The 19,495-nt window shown below is 36.9% G+C and overlaps 1 protein-coding gene across 1 annotated transcript in view; it reads left to right on the forward strand.

Annotated features, from left to right (window-relative positions):
* LOC129241687 (cell adhesion molecule Dscam2-like) overlaps positions 1-16,092 on the forward strand; it is a 309,207-nt gene extending 293,115 nt beyond the window's left edge. Inside the window, exons 17-21 of the mRNA XM_054878153.1 lie at positions 2,212-2,499; positions 3,310-3,432; positions 8,077-8,357; positions 13,364-13,493; positions 15,248-16,092. Coding sequence (XP_054734128.1) covers positions 2,212-2,499; positions 3,310-3,432; positions 8,077-8,357; positions 13,364-13,493; positions 15,248-16,092 — 1,667 coding nt within the window. The remainder of the gene's footprint in view (positions 1-2,211; positions 2,500-3,309; positions 3,433-8,076; positions 8,358-13,363; positions 13,494-15,247) is intronic.
* The last annotated feature ends 3,403 nt before the right edge of the window (positions 16,093-19,495 follow it).

A 19,495-nucleotide genomic window follows, 5' to 3' on the forward strand; every position in this document is an offset into this window, starting at 1 on the left:
ACCAAAGCAGCGCTCATGGCCTTACATACATAGCTTTCCAACCACTTCAAGGGTACTTGAGAACTGTAAATCCATGGTGAGTTATGTCGGCAAACATAATATCCTGATGCTAACATGGGCCCAGGATACGTGGGTAATGCGGGTAACGAGATCTCTTACCCTTCAACTAGGATGGGATTTGAGGCCAACTTCTTTTGCCTTCAAAGCCATGGTTAACAAACGTGTTACTTTACCCCACAAGCGAGCCTGGCAGGCTGAGAGAGGCTGAAGATGGACAAAACTGATGTTACCTGTCATATCCGACCGAATGTCGCAAATCCCCCTATCATTAAGCAGAAGGGATTGTAGGCAGCTGGTGCGACTGATGACTGGCCACTTTCTATGGGCGAAGCACCAAGGCCACGGGAATAAAGTTAACTCAAAATACTGATTTTTAATAACATTTCTGGCTTGGCGACAGCTGGCTAGAGTCATGTTATTTATTTACTCTGTTACCATTTTTAATAGTCGTATATAGATAATGGGAGTGTTTACTTCATTTATTACAGAAAATATATATTAACACTACAAAAATTGTTTTCTTTATGCAAGTTTTACCACACAGCACAAAATTAATGTGAACTATTTTGCTTGCATAGTTAGGACTCAGACTGTGTTTTGCAATAAATATGTTGACATTTCTAATGAGAATTTCAATGTTAACATTTTATGTTGGGTGAACAAAGATGAGTTCATTCCATACCGGGAGCCTCCTCTTACCGACAAATTATAACAGTGGTATCGAGAATTTAAATTCGTCCTTTGCCATTAGGGCTCAGTGGAAATGAACTATTAAATGTAAAAAATAAATATTAAATATAATAAATAAGTCTAGAAAAAATATAAGATATAGAAATTAAGAATTTCAAATTAATTTCAAATTAGATTGAGCAATTCGATTAAAAATTTCAATAAAATCAGATTTAGGCAAAGAAAAAGTTTAGCTTATGTGTAATTGATGTAAATTGCGTGTGTAGAAGGACACATCTAAAGGATTTTTCAATAAGAAACGTTATTTTGATATTCAAAGAAAAATGTTATTTTTTAATATACATAAATGATCGGATGTTTATTTCATTACAAAGTGGAAGGTATGCCGTTAATAGTGGAAAATAACGTCAGGCAAATGACGACCACGACCACGCTTACAGGACAATATCCTTTTCATGAAATTTTCCATAACCGAATTGCAAAGAGGCTGCCCTATGTCCTCGATAGCCTCACGAATTCCTTCTTTGAGGTCTTGAACCGACCCTGGGCTGTTGGCGTAGACTTTCTCTTTCACATGCCCCAAAGAAAAAAGTCACAAGGTGTTAAATCACAAGAGCTCGGTGGCCAATTGTGATCACGTCTTCGAGAGATAACACGGCCCGGAAACTTTTCCCGTAAAAGATCAATGCTTTCGTTGCTTGTGTGACACGTAGCGCTGTCTTGTTGAAAATAAACGTTGTCCAGATCAATACCATCCAATTCCGGCCATAAAACATCGTTAATCATCTCTCGATAGCATTTTATACATTTAAATAACATCTGTTAAGCTAAATAATTCAATCAAAATATATTAAACTTATAATTTACTAGTTCCATTGTAGTGAATGAAAGAAATGGTAACATAATTTACAGAGAAAGTATATTAGATAATACTTAGAATTTCGTTCCACAATTCATTTAGTAACAGTTTGGAGTCGTTCTTGGTTGAAGAAAAATCTAGGCCAATATGATTGAAAGCGAATTAAATTATCTAAAAATTCTAGAAATCGGAGCATAATTAGTTCTAACCATCTCTAACCAGAAAAAATCATGATTTTGTATGCTTCGCTGAGGAATATTGAAATTAAGTATCTCAAGTAGCGTGGAAATTTATTTAATTCTCGAAGTTTAGTTTTGAAGGCTTCCCCAAAAAATGGGTTAACATTTTAAAACCGTTTTTGTGAGCATTACAGCTTATTCTTTCAAGTAAAATTTAACAATCAACGATGTCAGCCCTAATACTTCACCAAATATTTTCATTAAATCAAATGTTTTCAATAATGGCAAACAGATATACTCGGAATCAAAAAAATTTCCATGAAAATAATAACATCCCTAATGCAACTGTATACCAACTTGTTAGTAACGCTTTTAATGGTAAATATTGTTTTTGTCTTCGCTTTGCTTTCGTTTTCTCCACAGTATCGAACGCCTTAAAACCGCAACGTCGTTTCACTATTTCCGGCCTACAGCCATCAACTCTGTATCAGCTGCGCATGGAGGCGCATAATGTGGCCGGTGTTTCTCAGGCCGAATTCACATTTGTCACGCTCACTAAGGATGGAGAGCAGCCACCGCCGGATATTGTGCAGCGCGGTCAACGTGGCGCCAATGTTTTCTATGGAAATGTGAATCTATTGATACCGAGCATTGCTACGTTGTCAGGCATGATTTGCACAATTGCGCTAGTAGTCATGTGCTATCGACATAGTGAGTATCTCCTACATTCCATATACTTTATGTTAAAAACTGCCGCCCACATAAGGGCATAGAGGGAAGAAGGCCAACCGATTCGCTATGTGAATGTGAATGGCCGAGTGGGTCATTCTTTGGTACTAACAAAAAAATGCAAAGCAAAACAAAATAAACACAATAAGCAAACCAACAAAAAAGCGGGCAAATACATCGGCAAATGTGTGAATGAACTACTAACGTCTGCGCGAGTACAATTGTTTGTTTGTGCACGTATGGAAAGCATGACAAAAAAAAGCGACCTCAACAACCGATTGAACGAACAAAACGACTAACTACAGGAATAACCAAAAACAAAAACAAACAAAAAATCAATGAACGTAAACGCAAACGTAAATGTATGCACACAAATACGCGACTCTATTCCTGTAAGGTGCACTCACTACACACAAAGCAGTAACAGGATGAAGTACACGCATAGGATAGTGGAGCACAGCTGGTTGTAGGCCTTACACAGCCGTACTTCGTATATGTTGAGAAAATAAATTTTACGTTGTTACAATAAATTGAATTTTAATTGGCATGACGCTGAATGCTGTGCAGAAAATAACGCAATGCTCTTCCATTTATATTTGTTGGTATTGTATTGTTGTTTGTGTATTGTGCTTTGTTTTGTTTTGAAGTCCACACGCCGCTTTCAATTCACTACTCCGTTACATATGTACGTGTGTATTTGCTCGATTTATACCCAATGGATTTATATGTACACATACATGCATACGTGTATAGTTATATTGATGCCCACATTTTATATTGTATTTGCAATAGAACAAGGAAATCGTATACAAAAGGAATCGCTGGAGAATCGTCAGAACTCGGAGGCAGCACAACGGGAACGGTATTATGCGACCATTCACAAAGTGTCGATGCAGAATAATGACAAAATTCCTGGTAAGTTATTGCTATTAGCTTTTTTGTTTTTGTTTTTGTGTGTTTCAGGACTATGTGGTTTACAGAACTGCATGGCTATACGTAATGGAATGGAAATAACTTGCGGTTGTAAGTCTCCATTTAATGGTGCAATCCATAGAAGATGCAATTTATTTTTTAATTTAAAAAAACTAGTTGTAATAGTAGCAGAATAGGTATTACGTCACAGTCGAACTCCGCCGGCATCTTTCGCTCACTGAGCTCTTTTTATTTGACATTGCGTAAAATTCACTAAATATGTAGTGGATGAACATAACTTTTGTTCTTTTTTGCGAAGTATAGCACCTATGTGACCAGATATCAGATAAAAATCTTAAAGTATAATATATAATTACGGAGTAGCTAAATTCAGAGCTCAGTAAGTAGTCTATTTATTTCAGTTGCGCGTTCAGTGGAAATAATCTTATGTCATTAGATATAGCCGAGATTCGGCTCACTGTCCACCACTGTCCATTTTCCACCCGATGATAATTGACCACGCATTTAAATCTAACAGCTATGCGCATAGAGTCAGGAACTCATCCGAAAAATTATTCGTTTATCATAAAATTAATCTAGAGTTTTCCTATAAGAGTTGTTATCCCCGTAAAAGATCAATGGTTTCGGTGCTTGTTAGGCAGGAAGCGCCATCTTGTTGAAAATAAACGTTGTCCAGATCAATACCATCCAATTCCGGCCATAAAAATCATTAACCATCTCGCGATAGCGCAATCCATTCACCGTAACTGTTGTGTCAGCTTCATTTTCGAAAAAGTAAGGTCCAATGACTCCGTCGGACCACAAACCGCACCAAACAGTCACACGTTGAGAATAGAGTGGCTTTTCAACAATAACTTTTGGATTTTCTGAGCCCCATATCCGACAATTTTTACTTGTTGACGAATCCACCGAGGTGGAAATGGGCCTCATCACTCAAAATGATTTTTCGATGGAATTCCGGATTATTTTCATGCATTTCAACGATCCAATTAGCAAAGACATGACGTTGTTGATGATTAGCGGGCTTGAGTTCTTGTGTTAATTGGACTTTATAAGCCTTAAGACCCAAATCTTTATGCAAAATACGGTGTGATGACGTTTGTGAAAGGCCTCACCCCAAAAAAACGACGAGGAATGGACAAACCTTGGTTTTCTTCAACACTTTCGACTACAACAGCAATATTTTCGGCTGTTCTTGAGCGACGTGCACGGGTTTTATTGTTTACATCAGTAACTTGTCTCAATAGCTCGAATTTTTTCATCAATTTCTGTATTGTGGTCCAACAAGGTGCTTCACGATGACCCAAAAATGTTCGAGTTTTACGAACCATCTCTGTAAAATTTTCACCATTTTTATAATGAATTTTAATAATTTCAACGCGTTAATTAAGCGTGTATCGTTCAATTTTTATTAATGGCGTAGTTTCTACTTGTCAAATATCAAAAAATAACAGCCTCAAAAGTGACATCTACCGAAATAGCGGGCTATTCAAAATAACACCTGTTATTGGAAAACCCTTTACTAAGGATTTTGTGGTATTCCTTCAGAATTCTGGAGATATGTTGGATAACCCAAGCTGGGAACGTAGTACTAGGATATAAAACTTTTTAGTTCACATCATATCTTCGTGGTGATACTATCAAAAATTCTATCAAGTATATAACCATCTATAGAGTAGATACCGATACCTTCTCCCTCTCTCTTTACATTAGACATTAGGCATTTTTCATGCTATCTCATTTTTCAAATTGAAGACACTCATGAGCTGAACTGAAGTGCACCCGATATTCAGAGAAGTATTGACAAAAGTATAGGCGCGGTAATGACATAGATAAATAAATATGTACAGGGTGGCCAAATACAGGTAAAATTTCTTCTATTATGATTTTCTGAGGAAAAAAAGACACTTCCTTTCATTATGGAATATGTTATCAATACTGTAGCTAGTAGTTGAGTGATTGGATTCAAAGTATCTCTGCAAATCGCCTGCGCTAATCCGGGTTTGGCGATCGTTTGGGCTGGCGTCCACCAATTTTATCACGATCATTTTTACCTTATTTTCTCGTTGAGACCTATTCTTGATCATAAGTGCCATCCACCTTACAAATGGACCGCCTTTGATACATTTGAACAAAGAATCGCAGCCGTAAATTAAGTTGAAAATTGTTCTTTCGCGATAATTCCTGAGGCACCCGTACATTCAGCTTCTTCTTGAGAACAGTCTTATATAAATGGTTTCTACCGGTTTCGTGGCTAATCTTCAGTTCCTGAGTAATGGAATAAGGCCTCATATGCGCGCATGCCGAGCCGAATCTTAAAAATCTTAAGCTAATTCCTCACAGTGATGTGATAGCTTTGAACTCCAAAATCATCGAAATTTTTTACTCTTAGGCAGACACAAACACAAATGTAACCCCCAAGCCTGGTATTTGAAATTCTTACCCTTTAGTCAAATCAAACATTTCTTTAACCCCTCGCTTCCTTAATACTGGCACTCGGATTATGTAAAGATATGTTTAGTTCTGTACCCTCTGTAAAGGTAGCGGCTGCAAATATTTCCAGGGTTAGAGGAGAAACATTTAGTACGCTATCAGCCTGAAATACACCCTAATACGACTGATAATTTATTAAGGTACGCATATCCTAACAATTACGTGGACAGTAGATGATTTCTGCCATTATACTGAATAAATCGAAAATATCAGCGCCATAGGGTGGTTCAAACGCAGGTGTATTTTTGAATCATTTATTGATATGTACATGACACCTACAGCTCCTTTATTCAAAATCATGACTGCAAGCTAGATTCATACCTTCGTGAAGCGAAATGAGTAGCTTTGAATGAGGCTCAATTCCATGTTGGTGAATTTATTAACTCATGAAATTTGCCAAGCTAAATAATTTGACTTTTACTTGACCCAATATATTTTTTTTATTAAAAAAAAAAATTCCTTGTCAAGTAGTAAAAATTCTCAGGCCCTGATTTGCTAATCTTCATTAATAAAGGGTGATCAGCTTGGAGGTATCTTTTCCGATTGGGTTTTTTGACAGATCAAACGTGACTACTGTTAAACTAAATACATAATTTTTTCAGTATTAATTGACATTTCTCATGGATAGATTTACGCCTCAACAACGTTTACAAATCGAACAATTGCTTTATGGCGTACTCGTCTTATCGAACACACTATTCGGCAAACCATCGGCAAATTCATATTAATTTTACATTAGTGAAGGATCTCTCGCGATTAGACCACGTGCAGCCCGAAGTGAACATAATACTTCTGCCGTGCATTAGAGCTTCGCTGAAGACCCGGAAGGATCGATAAGGCGCCGATCTCAATAACCTGGTCTATCTTATGGCACGACTTGAGCGATTTTACGTAAAGGTCTTGGTTTGAAAGTATATAAAATACAACTAGTCCATAATTTGAAGCCGGCCGATCTACCCAAGTGTTATAACTTCAGTCGTCGGTGATCCGCATTTTGGTACCCGAATTTTCTTCATCAATGAGGCCAATTTGTGGCTTAATGGCTTCGTCAATAAGCAAAATTGCCGTCCTTGGGCTGAAGAGCAAGCTGGAGTCATTCAAAAACAGCCATTATATGGTGTAGTCTATGAGCTGGAGGACTCATCAGCCCATATTTCTTCAAGGACGAGGCTGGCGCCAATGTAACAGTGAATGGCGAACGCTATCGCGCCATGATAAACGACTTTTTGATTTGGAATTTGAAGCTCGTGATCTCCACAACATTTGGCCTCAACAACACGGCGCTACTTGCCATAAAGCCCGTTAAACAACGGATTTAGTCCACCGTTCTTTTGGTTATGAATTTATCTCTTGTCTCGGACCACTTAATTGGTCACCAAGATTATCACACGATCACACCTTTGGATTTTTATTTCTGAGCGTATGTAAAGTATAATGCTTTGTGGATAAACCAGCTTTGATTGAGGCATTGAAAGCCGACATTTCTAAAGTTATTCACGAGATAGCGACCGAAGTCCTTCAGCGAGTCGCGAGTCATTCAAGACTGGTGTTTAAGGATGGCCAACGGATGTTTACGGCGCAGTTGAAAGGGAGTATCTTTAAAATATAAATTCCAATAAAGATTGCCCAATCCATTTGAATTTTTGTTGTTTTATTTCAATTAAAAATCCGATATCTCTGAATTTATCGCCCTTTATAAAGTGAAAATCATATAAACCTAGTTAGTCTCATGTTACCGGGATATGCAAATTGCTAAATATACATATGTGTGTATGTATGTATGTATGCTGGCCCTTTGTCAAAGTGCAATGACATTCCACTTCGCCAATGCCAATTAAATAAATCACAGCGCGCATGCTAACGACAATCGCAATGTCAACCTCCTACCGTCCGCCACCGCAAGACCAGCGCAATGTCAAAGCCATTTCCATTTCCATTTCCTTTGCAATTGTTTACTAATTAGTGCCGTTTAATGTTTGTTGTAGGTGCTGTTATAAGTACATACATAAGCACACATAGTGCACATATCAAACACGTATGTATGTATATATTATTGACTTTATTTTCTTCTCTTTCCATTTCTTGTTGTTTGTGTTTGGTTTTTTTTCTTTTTGTTTTGCTTTCCGCAAACAGAGACATCCGAGGATATTTCACCGTATGCCACATTTCAATTATCCGAGACGGGAAACATGTCACAGCCACATCATGCCGGCCCAGCTAATACGCTTTTGCATTCCTTCATGTATCACGAGCGTGCATTGACCGAGGGTTGCTCTTCACCACCACCCGCAGCGGTATTAAAACCAACCCAACACCACAACCACCACCATCACCTCAACTATCATTACAACCACAATCAACGTCCAACAAAGACAAACTATAATCATTATCAGACCTCGCCATTTCACAATATCGTGCGTTTCATTTTTTATGTGTTTTATTTTAGTTTTTAGTTTCTACGCTTTTGTTTATTTATTTCAAGTTGTGCGCTTTTATAAAAAGTACTAAAAGTGCTTAAGTAAAAAAGAGTTTATTGTAAAACAATTTTGTAGAGTAAAACGCTTGAGCAGAGTCAGAATTGTGTGGAATATAAAAATAAGTGTGAACACACATTTTTTTCTATTTCTATAAGTAATTTCTGTCTACCATACATTCCAGATTTTGACTGACTGCTTTAGATATAGACAAGATGCTAGAAGAAGAAGTAAATTAGTGAAATTAAAATATTTTTGCTTGCCTATATCCTTTAACTCACCGCATTGACGAAATGTAAAATAAAGGGTTTTTCAATTGGCGCGGGTCGATTTTGGCGCCCTGTGGCAGCCATTTTGTTTTGGTGACATCTGTCAAATCTTTTGTTTATTATTCAGTTGTTTATGCCAAATCATCATGGTAGGTTACACGATTGAACAGCACGTTCAAATGATAAAACTTTATTATCAAAATGAGTGTTCATTAACACAAACTTTGCGCGCATTGCGCCCATTTTTCGGTAGACGTGGTGGCCCTTCCAATTTCTTGCAATAAATGAAATTTGCTGGCCTTTTGCGAAAAGAAAGATTCTCAAAACTTAATGCACCTGAAAATATAAGTATATATAGGTTAAGTTAGGTTTTTATAGCAGTCGGCTTAGAGTACTCAACCATGTAGGTGCGTTGTGGTACCACTGTGTAACACGGAAACCTTACTCTTAATTTTCATGGAACCGGTTAGACTTTCTTATGATAGGTTTTACCCAAACCGAATAGCTCCGTAAAAGAGTCAAAATGGTATTTTCCTAACAACCGTGCTCTACTCCTAGCTAAAGCTGAACAATTACAAAGGAATTGTGTTTTAATGTTTCTCGTCCTCGTTTCTACAACTTCTGCAGTATTCAGGAGAAAATACACTTAGCCTAGAAGAGGTCCTACCTAACAGCCAATGTCCGGCGAAACAAGCCACGACCTTCGACCGGTCTTTACTTACATATTTACTTATTTGCTGCCAAATTGGCTTGGTATTAGCACAAGTATTTTCTTCTCTAAATGACCTTTTCGCCTCTTGGAGAATATTATTTTTTATCCTTAATTTGCTAATTGCCATGGGAATTCTAATATTGCTCCTGTTTTCAAGCAGTGAAAGATTAGTAACCTTTCTAGCTAGCTTATTGGCCTTGCAATTTCCTTCAATATCTCTATGTCCCAGAGCCCATAAGAGACTTAACTTGCAGACTTACCATTAATTTGATGATCTCCTGGCTGTTCCAGAAGATATTTATCCTTACCTCCCTTACTGCTAAGAATTCTGCCTTGTAGACACTACAGTAGTCCGGAAGTCGAACATATAATTCTAAGCCTAATTGTTTTGAAAAAATTCCATAGCCTGCTTTATTTTCTAGCTTGAATACATCCTTGTACAAATTTATTTCCCCTCTTCTCCATGGTTTTTGAGTTAGCCACTCTCTTCTTGACGGGATGTTAGTCTTGAAGAGTCCATGGGAGTTGGGTTTAGGGAAAGAGTAGTCGATTTCCTGGTTATAACAACTATGCAACAACAGTGATGCATAAAGACGCAGTTCTTTGGACCTTGCACAGCAGTTTCGTATATCTTGTATTTCGAGTTGATGACCACCACACAAGTATTCCATATAGTAAAAAAGGTCGAACTATCGAAGTGTAAAGTCAGTTGTTATACGAGTTGTTAATCCCCAATTGGTTTCGACCGCTTTTTCGCGTGTATGCAATGCAATGTTGGCCTTTTGCACCCTATTCTCCATACTAGATTTCTACGTAAGCCTCCTGTCTAATATGAGTTATAAGTATTTAACATTCTCCTTGAAAATTACCGGAGAAACTGTGAGCAATCTATGTTCCTTGTAAAGAGAATTAATGTAGTTTTATCGGGGTTTATTCCGAGTCCCCTACTCTCCGTCTATTAACTAAACGTGGTCATGTAAATATACATATAAGTATATATAAATATATACATATTATTGGGTCTTACACCCGCTTTTGGCTGAACTTGGCCGAACTCTTCCTTCTATTTGTGGCTTGCATCTTGATGTTAATCCCCCGAAACATTCTGGAAATATATTATATATATGTATAAATGCAGATAAAAAAAAATGTGGAAAAAATGTTTAAAATTACCATCAGAGTTTCAAATAAGCCCGTAATCAATTTCAAAGGATGTTAATCACATTTGATTCGCAAGTTTGCACACTCATTCGCACTTTTTACTGTAGCGCTCGCATACTTTACTTCACGCAATATTAACCGTCTCAGGATTTTGAAGCACTGTTCACAAAGATCTCTAATTGTCCGAGTACAGAGTCCAATTGACTCAGTAATTGTAAATAAAAACTTCTTCTTCTGTCACATATCCTCTTCTCAATCGATTAATTGGGACTTGTTTGAAGCCGTAATGGAAACGTCTGATTTTCACAATAAAATAATACTGGGAGGTCCAAATATACGATACTTTTTATATTCATAGCTCTTTTTACAGCACTATGCCGATCTCTGACTGCTAAAGCCAAAAATGTGTAATTGAATCCAATGTGGACTTAGTCATCAAGAATTGCTACTAAACAATGCATTATCCTGACGAGCCGCTTCGCTAACGTTTCTTAGTTTGGGCCTTTGAGCAGCTCTAATTGGGTACGAGTTTAGAAGAAATTGCCTCTCGTTTTTCGGCACAATCTTTGGTCTCAGCGGAAGGACGCATTGTCACACAGCCCACCAAACAATCAATCCTTTAATTTCATTATTCGTGTTGTCAACTGCTTTGGCAATATCAAATGGCCAACACTGAGTTGCAATTTGTTACTGTTAGACTTTTTATGATACAAAATATGATAGAAAACCTGAAATCGATTATTATGTCATTCTTAAAATGGGGGAAAATCTGTCAACATTGCCTTATTGGGATGAGAAGATATCCTTCTGCTGAGCTAGTTGAGACAGGCATGTCAATACCATGTGTACCATGAGAGTTAGACCTATTTGAGCATTATAATTAAGCCTTGATATACTGCAATATATCCTTCTTGATACTTTAATTTTTACAAGAAACTGCCCAAATGGTGCACGCAACACAAAAAATAACGCCAACTTTATTTTTATTAAGCGCCGTTTTATTGTAGATGCAATAATGAATAATTTACTGGACTGTAGCTATTTTGGTTGGAGTTTGTATCTATTTTTATTTTTTTGTTTATTATTTTTTATTTGTTTAATATTTATTCATCGTGCTGAACTCCTTTCTTAGTAATTTCTAAATTTGATGTTCATTTTTAGGGTATTCAAAAAACATTGTGTGGATTTGAAATTTAGGGAAAGCTTGTGATAGTTGATCTAACCTAATTGAGGTCTTCTAAATTTAATGACGACCCGTATTTTGTCAGATTTACTGCACTTTCGAGAAAACGGTTCTTAAAAATTTGCTTAATTTGTGCATGGAAAAGGATGAATTAAATTCTTTGTTGCTAAACTGGTTTGGCATATCTTAAAAACATTAAAAATTAATAAAAAATTATTATAAAATTTCGTTTCTCTTTTGTCGGAAAATTAAAAAATATCACCACACGATAACATCGTATCTGAATAATTAGTTGTATGGAAGCTATATATTTTGGTAAATCGATCCCTTTGTGATAAAGAAAATAGTATTAAATTATATATTCTTACCTGCTTAATAGGAGGAGGTACGACGCAAAATCACATATCTAAACAAGCGGTTATAGTGAACCGATTTGGAAGATTTTCAGAAGTAGTTAAGTGAAAATGTTGGCTGGGTCATGTCGTCCGAATGGATACAATCGCTCCGGCTCTAAAAGTATACGATACGGTACCAGCTGGTGGTAACAGAGGAAGAGGAAGACCTCCTTTGCGTTGGAAAGACCAGGTGGAGAAGGACTTGGCTTAACTCGGTGTGTCCAAATGGCGCCGGTTAGCACGAGAAAGACTTGCGCGCTTTGTTAAACTCGGCCAAAATCACGTAAGCGGTTATCGCGCCAATTAAGAAGAAGAACAACAAGAAGTTAAGGGAATATCAAAGTGCACTCATATCAAAATTTTAGTAACATTGCCCTAAAACTGATGGAGTAATTTACAAAAAGTTAAAATATGTATAAGCAAATTTTCAACCTTTGTCTCGAAAACTGGAGCGAATTTGACAAAACGTAGGACACGATGAACTCATAAGGCGCCAATTAAGTACGATCGATTATTAAAACTTAATAAAAAAAACAACAAAAAATGTTCAAGATATGAGCGGAATGAAATTATATTGGCTTCATTTATAATAATTTTTTTCATTATTCATTGAAATAGCTTTTGTCAAATTTAAAGTAAAGATTTTAATTGCATTTAATTCACTTAGGAATAAAAGATTTTTGGAGCACCTTATAAATGGAGCAAAACTACTCAATTTTTTTTAAATAATGAGCCCCAAAACAGAAATACGACGTAAGTAAATATTTGAAAAATAAGTTGTGCTACGCCCAATTTTCAGTAAATGCGACTACTAAAATGCACAAACTTCGTACACCTGTAGCTCCCACCTCATTTATAGCCGACAAAAATATCATTAAAATCGGATAAATACGCCCATTTTGTGCACGTGTATATAAACTTCGGTCCGGACTAAATTAACTACTTCTTTAAAATATTTTGTTTTAGTCTCATCTAAAGATAATTTTTATTACCGTTTCATATTTATGTTACTATTAGTATCTCCTACATGTATTGGACCATTTTTTTTTCTTTTAAATCTTTGTTTTGTAAAATGCTAATCCTTCATCCTCGCTCGCTTCTCGCTCATACCAAACAGCACTACAGGACACATTTTAATTGACTTTTGTACTTTTTCCCTTTGTTTTTCTTTTCATGCGATTTCGCACGTACTTTGCCATTCCTATTGATGCCGGTGGTGTAATTAGTCTTCCAAGAATCGCCGCCGCCATTCGCGTAAAACCGAACCAGAGAGTGAAGAATCCGAATCAGATCAGGATCAATTGACATCAAGCCGCACGGAGTCATCCAATCAACATGAGGGGAAAATTAAACATAGTAAGTGTTGTTGATGTTTTCGTTTTCCACTCAAAAAACCCCGCTGGCACAATCAATTTGTTGGCATGAGATTTTACATAACAGTACTATATTATAGGGAAAACATATTTTATACACATACATATGTACATGCATATGTGTGAACTGAATGAATTGTGATGAGCTCGTAGATAGAATTTTTTAAAATATAAAATCGGATAATGAAGAAGCGAACATATTACTTGTATATGGAACTTAACTTAACTCTCCGCAGCATTTTTTACCTAATATTTTCTTTACTCAGAAAGTGGATTTCATAACAAGAAAGTAATTGAGGTTATAGCTCATACCTACAGAGCTTTACTGTAATTTACGCTCTTTTTTAAATACGAAAAGTTTCAAGAAATGGTTGATGCATTACAGCACGTTAGCTCGCTCACATCCAGAGCGGAGCTATCCCAATTTTGTCGGCCAAACAGAAAATGTTAAGTTAACAGTAACAGCTGCTTTAGCAAAGTAGACATTTTTAAAATATACTTTCAAATGCAGTCAAAGCCGAAACTTATTAATGCATACTAAAATTACAAAGATAAATGCTGAAAAACATACAAAAAATTTGAAAATCATCCTCATAACCGTCTTCCCATAACAATACAGACAACTCCATTGAGTTTAAACTTGGAATTTAAACAAAAATCAACTGTTTGAGTTACTTTAATTCGAGAAAAGAGGTTTATGAAATTCTCGGCAGATGAGTTTAAAAATTTACGCTTCCATTAGAAAGACTGTATATAGCTAAAACAATTAACCGTTTATTGACTGACTCTTTAAAATAAATTCAGATATATAAAAGTACGTATTAAATTTTATGGAACGAGCTCATCACAATTTTTACCGACACACGCAACAGAGTTCCCATTTCAAAAACTAAAGTACTATTTACAAAGTTAGACTACAAACACTTTTCAAAACTCAATCATAAATAGTTATCCATTTTCTTTGTAGTGCGTTTCATTACTAATTTCAGATTGTAGTTGTACCTTTCCGAACCAATGTTTTACCCTTTCCGCAAGAAGAATGTGTTGTCATTTCGAAAATTCAAATTTCACTGAAACTTAAAAACAGCAAATAATTGTAATATTTGATGTGCGAAAAAATGATATTTTCATATTTTCTGTATTCTTTTCACAGACTCTAAAAAAATTCAACATTTTCTAAATCACAACATATCGAAAACATATCTGTAGTACCAAATGCTGGCAAACGGCCTTATAAAGTATATGTAACAAAATATGTACAACTACTACATAGAAAATTGAGCGTAGAAACAGGACATCAAAGAGACAAAAACAATATCATAATGAACTCAACTGAACTTCTGCATTTGTTTTTCAACTATTATACAGATTTACATACACAGTTATTATGTAGTTTATATGCAATCACAGTGAGTCGGTGTTTGCCGGAAGTGCCAGTGCCAGTACCAAGCATTTATACAAAAATATATCCATCTGCATATGTACATAAATATATACTAGTTTATATGAACAACAACCAATCAGCCAATCAATCTCAGTCAACAATCATTTGGGCACAATGAACAAACAAGTAAACAATTCCCGAAAACCAATATGAATGCATAGAATTAATCTCTATATATACACATACACATACACATACATACATACTCGTATATGCAATCAGTTTTAAGTAACAGTGTTTCAGTTGTGAAATGAGTGTGAAATAAAAATGTGAACCTTCCTCCCACCCTGCAGGTATCATCTACCATGGAGCACAATCAAGCACATCCTCAGATCTCTCACCAATGTCCGAGCAAAAATCATTGCCACGCCGCGGTCGCTCAAGGTACCATCATCAACAATATCAGTTTTCCACAAATACAACACCGCGCCATCATAACAGTAGCAAAAATAACAACATGAACACCACATCTGCAAATAACTCGACAAAGATACTATCACCACGCGGTGTTTGTGGTAGTGCTGGTGGTGGTGGTGGTATTGGCAGTATAGGTGGTAGTGGTAGTGGTGGTGGTGGTGGTAATCTAAAATCAATATCAAGCACATTCAAATCACAAGACTCCATACAATGCCATATACCCACGCTGGTGAAGTCACCATCTGTAACACAACAACAACATCAGCAACAACTACAAAAACATCATCAACTACAAAAAACCAATGTCACCACCAATGCAACCACAAATAGTTTAAATAGTACTAACAGTAGTAGTTGTAGTAGTAGCATCACCACCTCCAATAAAAACAAACTATCACAGCAACAACCCATATTGATAACCCCAAAAATAGCACATCATCCACAACATCACAATTTGATCAGCGCTTCACACCCCACACATCAACTTAATCAACCTGATTCAACCACAGACCTTCTAGACAGTAGTTGTAACAATCCCATTGCATCAGTAGGTCCCGTTACTTGCATGCCATCATCACAATTCCGACCCATACCCCATAAAACAGTACCCGCTTCGGTGGCAAATGCCAATGTGAGCGGCGAAAGTGGTGGTACCATACTTAATCCATCCACCGCACCCTTGTCGTCGAAATTCTTTTCAGCCACAACACTACCTAAATAGGATACGGCCAACGGGGGTAGTCTAGATCTCGACGGGGGGAGCCTGATGAGCAGTCTGGGCTATGATAGTGAAATATCGTGCACCTATATGGACCCTATAGATCAAACATGAGATTAGTGGATGGAGGGATTGGAGGGAGGTGAACTAAAAGTGGAATTGTATTAAACGGAATGTGGATGTCTTTCAAATATGGTAGATATGACGTAGATAGATATTATTTTGGTGTGTGTGGTGGGGTATCCTTTGAAGTTGAAAAAATATGTATATTTTAAGTGAAAAAGCGTTGGTATTTTTGTATTTGTTATTTTTATATATATATTATTTATATTATTTTTTAGGTATAATACATATATCTACATATATTGTGTGTGATTGAGTAAACAGGGTCATCGTGTTAAGGCCGAAAAGCATGTTGAGAAGGCTGGAGCAGTGTCATTAGGCCTAAAACAGCTATATTTTGAGTGTATTTCTTCTTGATTGATAACAAATATGTATAAGTGGAGTGGTGCGATAATACAGCGGTTTTGTGCCAAGAAATGGCTCCAATAGATAATTTAGTAGTTTTGCTACCAAAAATAAAAGAAGAGTTTATGACATTGCCACAGTTTTTCGGCCTTTTATAAGTGGATATGCCTTTCGGCAGGACTCAATAACTGCACATAAGCAAGGAGCACACCGTCTGTGCTCAGTAGCTACCTTCGCTCCCATTGGGTGTCAGATTTGTGGCCGCCTTCAAACACGGTCTGCCATCCCTTTGATAACTTATTACGTATGGGGTGTAGTTGAAGTAAAGGTTAACGAAAGGCCTCACTTGCAACACTATGAATGCTCCAATGATCGTTTATTATAGTAACGATGATCACAATAGGCAAAGAAGTGTTGGAACGTGCAAATAGGCACTTCAGATCCCACGTGAGCAGTGTATTACAACTGACGTAGGTTACAATAAATGCTTAATTTCCAACAGATAAATGGGTACTCGCATTATGCCAAGGTGCATGCAAATATATGGAATTATTTTCGGCTACATATTCATGTGTTTTATTTTTAAGCTCAATATTCCGGATTCACCTCGATGACTCTGTATGTTGTTAACATATGAGAAAGAGAGTTGCAGTGGTTACATGCCCAAACATGATAGGTTACCAGATTTAGCTAATCTGTTATGGTGAAAAACAAATTGTGCGAACAACTTCGGCTGCCACGTCCTGGCGTAATTGGCAGCCGAATTACGCGCACTAATCGCACACGTACTCACACAGTCGTGCAATCAGTCGTTGTTCAGATAGCAATGAAGTGGTGCGGCTATTAACAGTGTTGATTTTTTTCTTATATCACCAACAAAATCTCTATTATTTCTTAACAAACCGCTCTTACGACCCCGATGACAGCAGCCAATCAACTCATACTTTTTAATTCGCTGAGAGCCAGTAACAGTCTGATCTTGCCCACAGGTTCTGAATTATTGTCCCAGGCTTTGCAGGCTGGAGTTAGATTCCTTTTGTTAATTTATCTCCGCCACAATCAGATTGAAAGCATTTGTATGAGTATATAAAAGTACAATAATCAATATTGTTATATCACCGATTTAGCTCTTATTTGAAATATGTACTGTATAGTACAATGGTAATCATCACAGTACCTCAGCCGGACCATTTCCCTTATTAAACTCATATTATAGCTTTGTTGGATTGAGCGTGTGTGCCATTCTTCTGGCTGCAGTTGGCCGAGATGTCTCAACCTTCTCCGCCCTATAGCGCTACATTCAAGGAGGAGGTGCGTTGGAGTCTCCTGGGTTTGGTCGTATGTAAGAAAGAACTAAATTCGTCCCGAACTGTACTTTACGTATATGCCCACACACATTTTAATCAAAACTAATTTGGCCTTGTTGCTAATTTTTGGAGTCAAAAAAAGTCATAAATATTGAATGTTATTGCATGTAACATCATCGAGTTTTCACACGGGCAGGCAGTCGGGCATGCGGACAAGCCTAATCGACCCCTTTCAAAATTCTGAGCATTTCGATAAATTTATATGTGTTTATATCTATCCCGACTCCTTTATGCATTCTCCCATGAAGTGGCATGGCTGATGTGGCACATGACGTCATGTTTTTAGAACCAAATGTCATCAGTATGCTCTTATGATCTTTCAAGAGCTATAGGAACGTTTTTAAACAAAACACACGTAAAATTCAGAAAAATGCATGAAATTTTTATTTAAATCGATAGTACAGACCATATAATTTAATGTTTGAAGATTATTTCATGCAAATGTTGAACGCGACTGCGCTTCAAATGGTCCATCCGCTTAGTCCAATTTTGGCATACTCTTTCCACTATTTCGGCCGCTATCTCACATATAAAGATTTTAATGTTATCTTCCAATGCATTAATTGAAGCAGGCTTGTCTGAATAGACATGAGCTGTAACAAAGCTCCACAAAAAATAACCTAAAGGCGTTATATCGCACGATCAGGGTGCCCAATTGACAGGTCCCCAACGTGAAATAAAATGGTTACCGAACTCGCCTCTCAACAAGTCCATTGTTATGCGTGCTGTGTGGCATGTGGAACCGTCTTGCTGAAACCACATGTCATGCAAGTCAATCACTTGCATTTTGGGGAAAAAATAGTTGGACATGATTTCACGGTAGCGTTCACCATTCACAGTTACGTTACGATTCGCATCATCTTTGAGGAAGCACGGTCCTATGATGCCTCCAGCTCATAAACCGCACCAAACTGTGACCTTTTCTGGATACATTGATAGCTCTTACAATTCTTCTGGCTGATCTTCACTCGAAAATGGACAATTCTGCTTATTTATGTACCCATTGATCCAAAAATGAGCTTCGTCGCTGAACACAATTTTTCGACTTTAAACTTTCTTAACAGAAAACGCATTTTTATAATAAAAGTCAATGATTTGCAAGCGTTGTTCGTTTGTAAGACGATTCATGGTTAAATTATAGACTGAAGATGTTTGACAGTGCAAGAAAACACGGAACGTGCGTCAGCTGTTTGAACCATCAAAAAGATAATAGCTAAAAAATCACCCTTTACTTTAGGCCACAAAAAGTAGTTCTTCATCGATATGTGCCACCTTCCGTTTACCTTTATATCAGTGCCAGTTTCAAACGACAGATCGAAAATTTTGAAATATTTATTTCGTAGCTTCGGCCTTGAAGACAAAATATACTCGTACATAATATTTTTCGGCGTTCTCCATCACGCTAGTCAGTGTTTCGACCGATATTGGGGCGCTTTCACATCGTTTGCTTGTCGTCGTTTGAACCAGAGTTCTTAGTTAGTTGGCGTAGATTTTGGACTACAAATCGGAAGATCTGTGTAAATTGTACAATAATTTTTCAAAAACAGTCGTCAAAATCCATTATTATGACT

This window comes from Anastrepha obliqua, chromosome 3 (genome assembly GCF_027943255.1).
Source record: "Anastrepha obliqua isolate idAnaObli1 chromosome 3, idAnaObli1_1.0, whole genome shotgun sequence".
Taxonomy (NCBI): Eukaryota; Metazoa; Arthropoda; class Insecta; order Diptera; family Tephritidae; genus Anastrepha; species Anastrepha obliqua.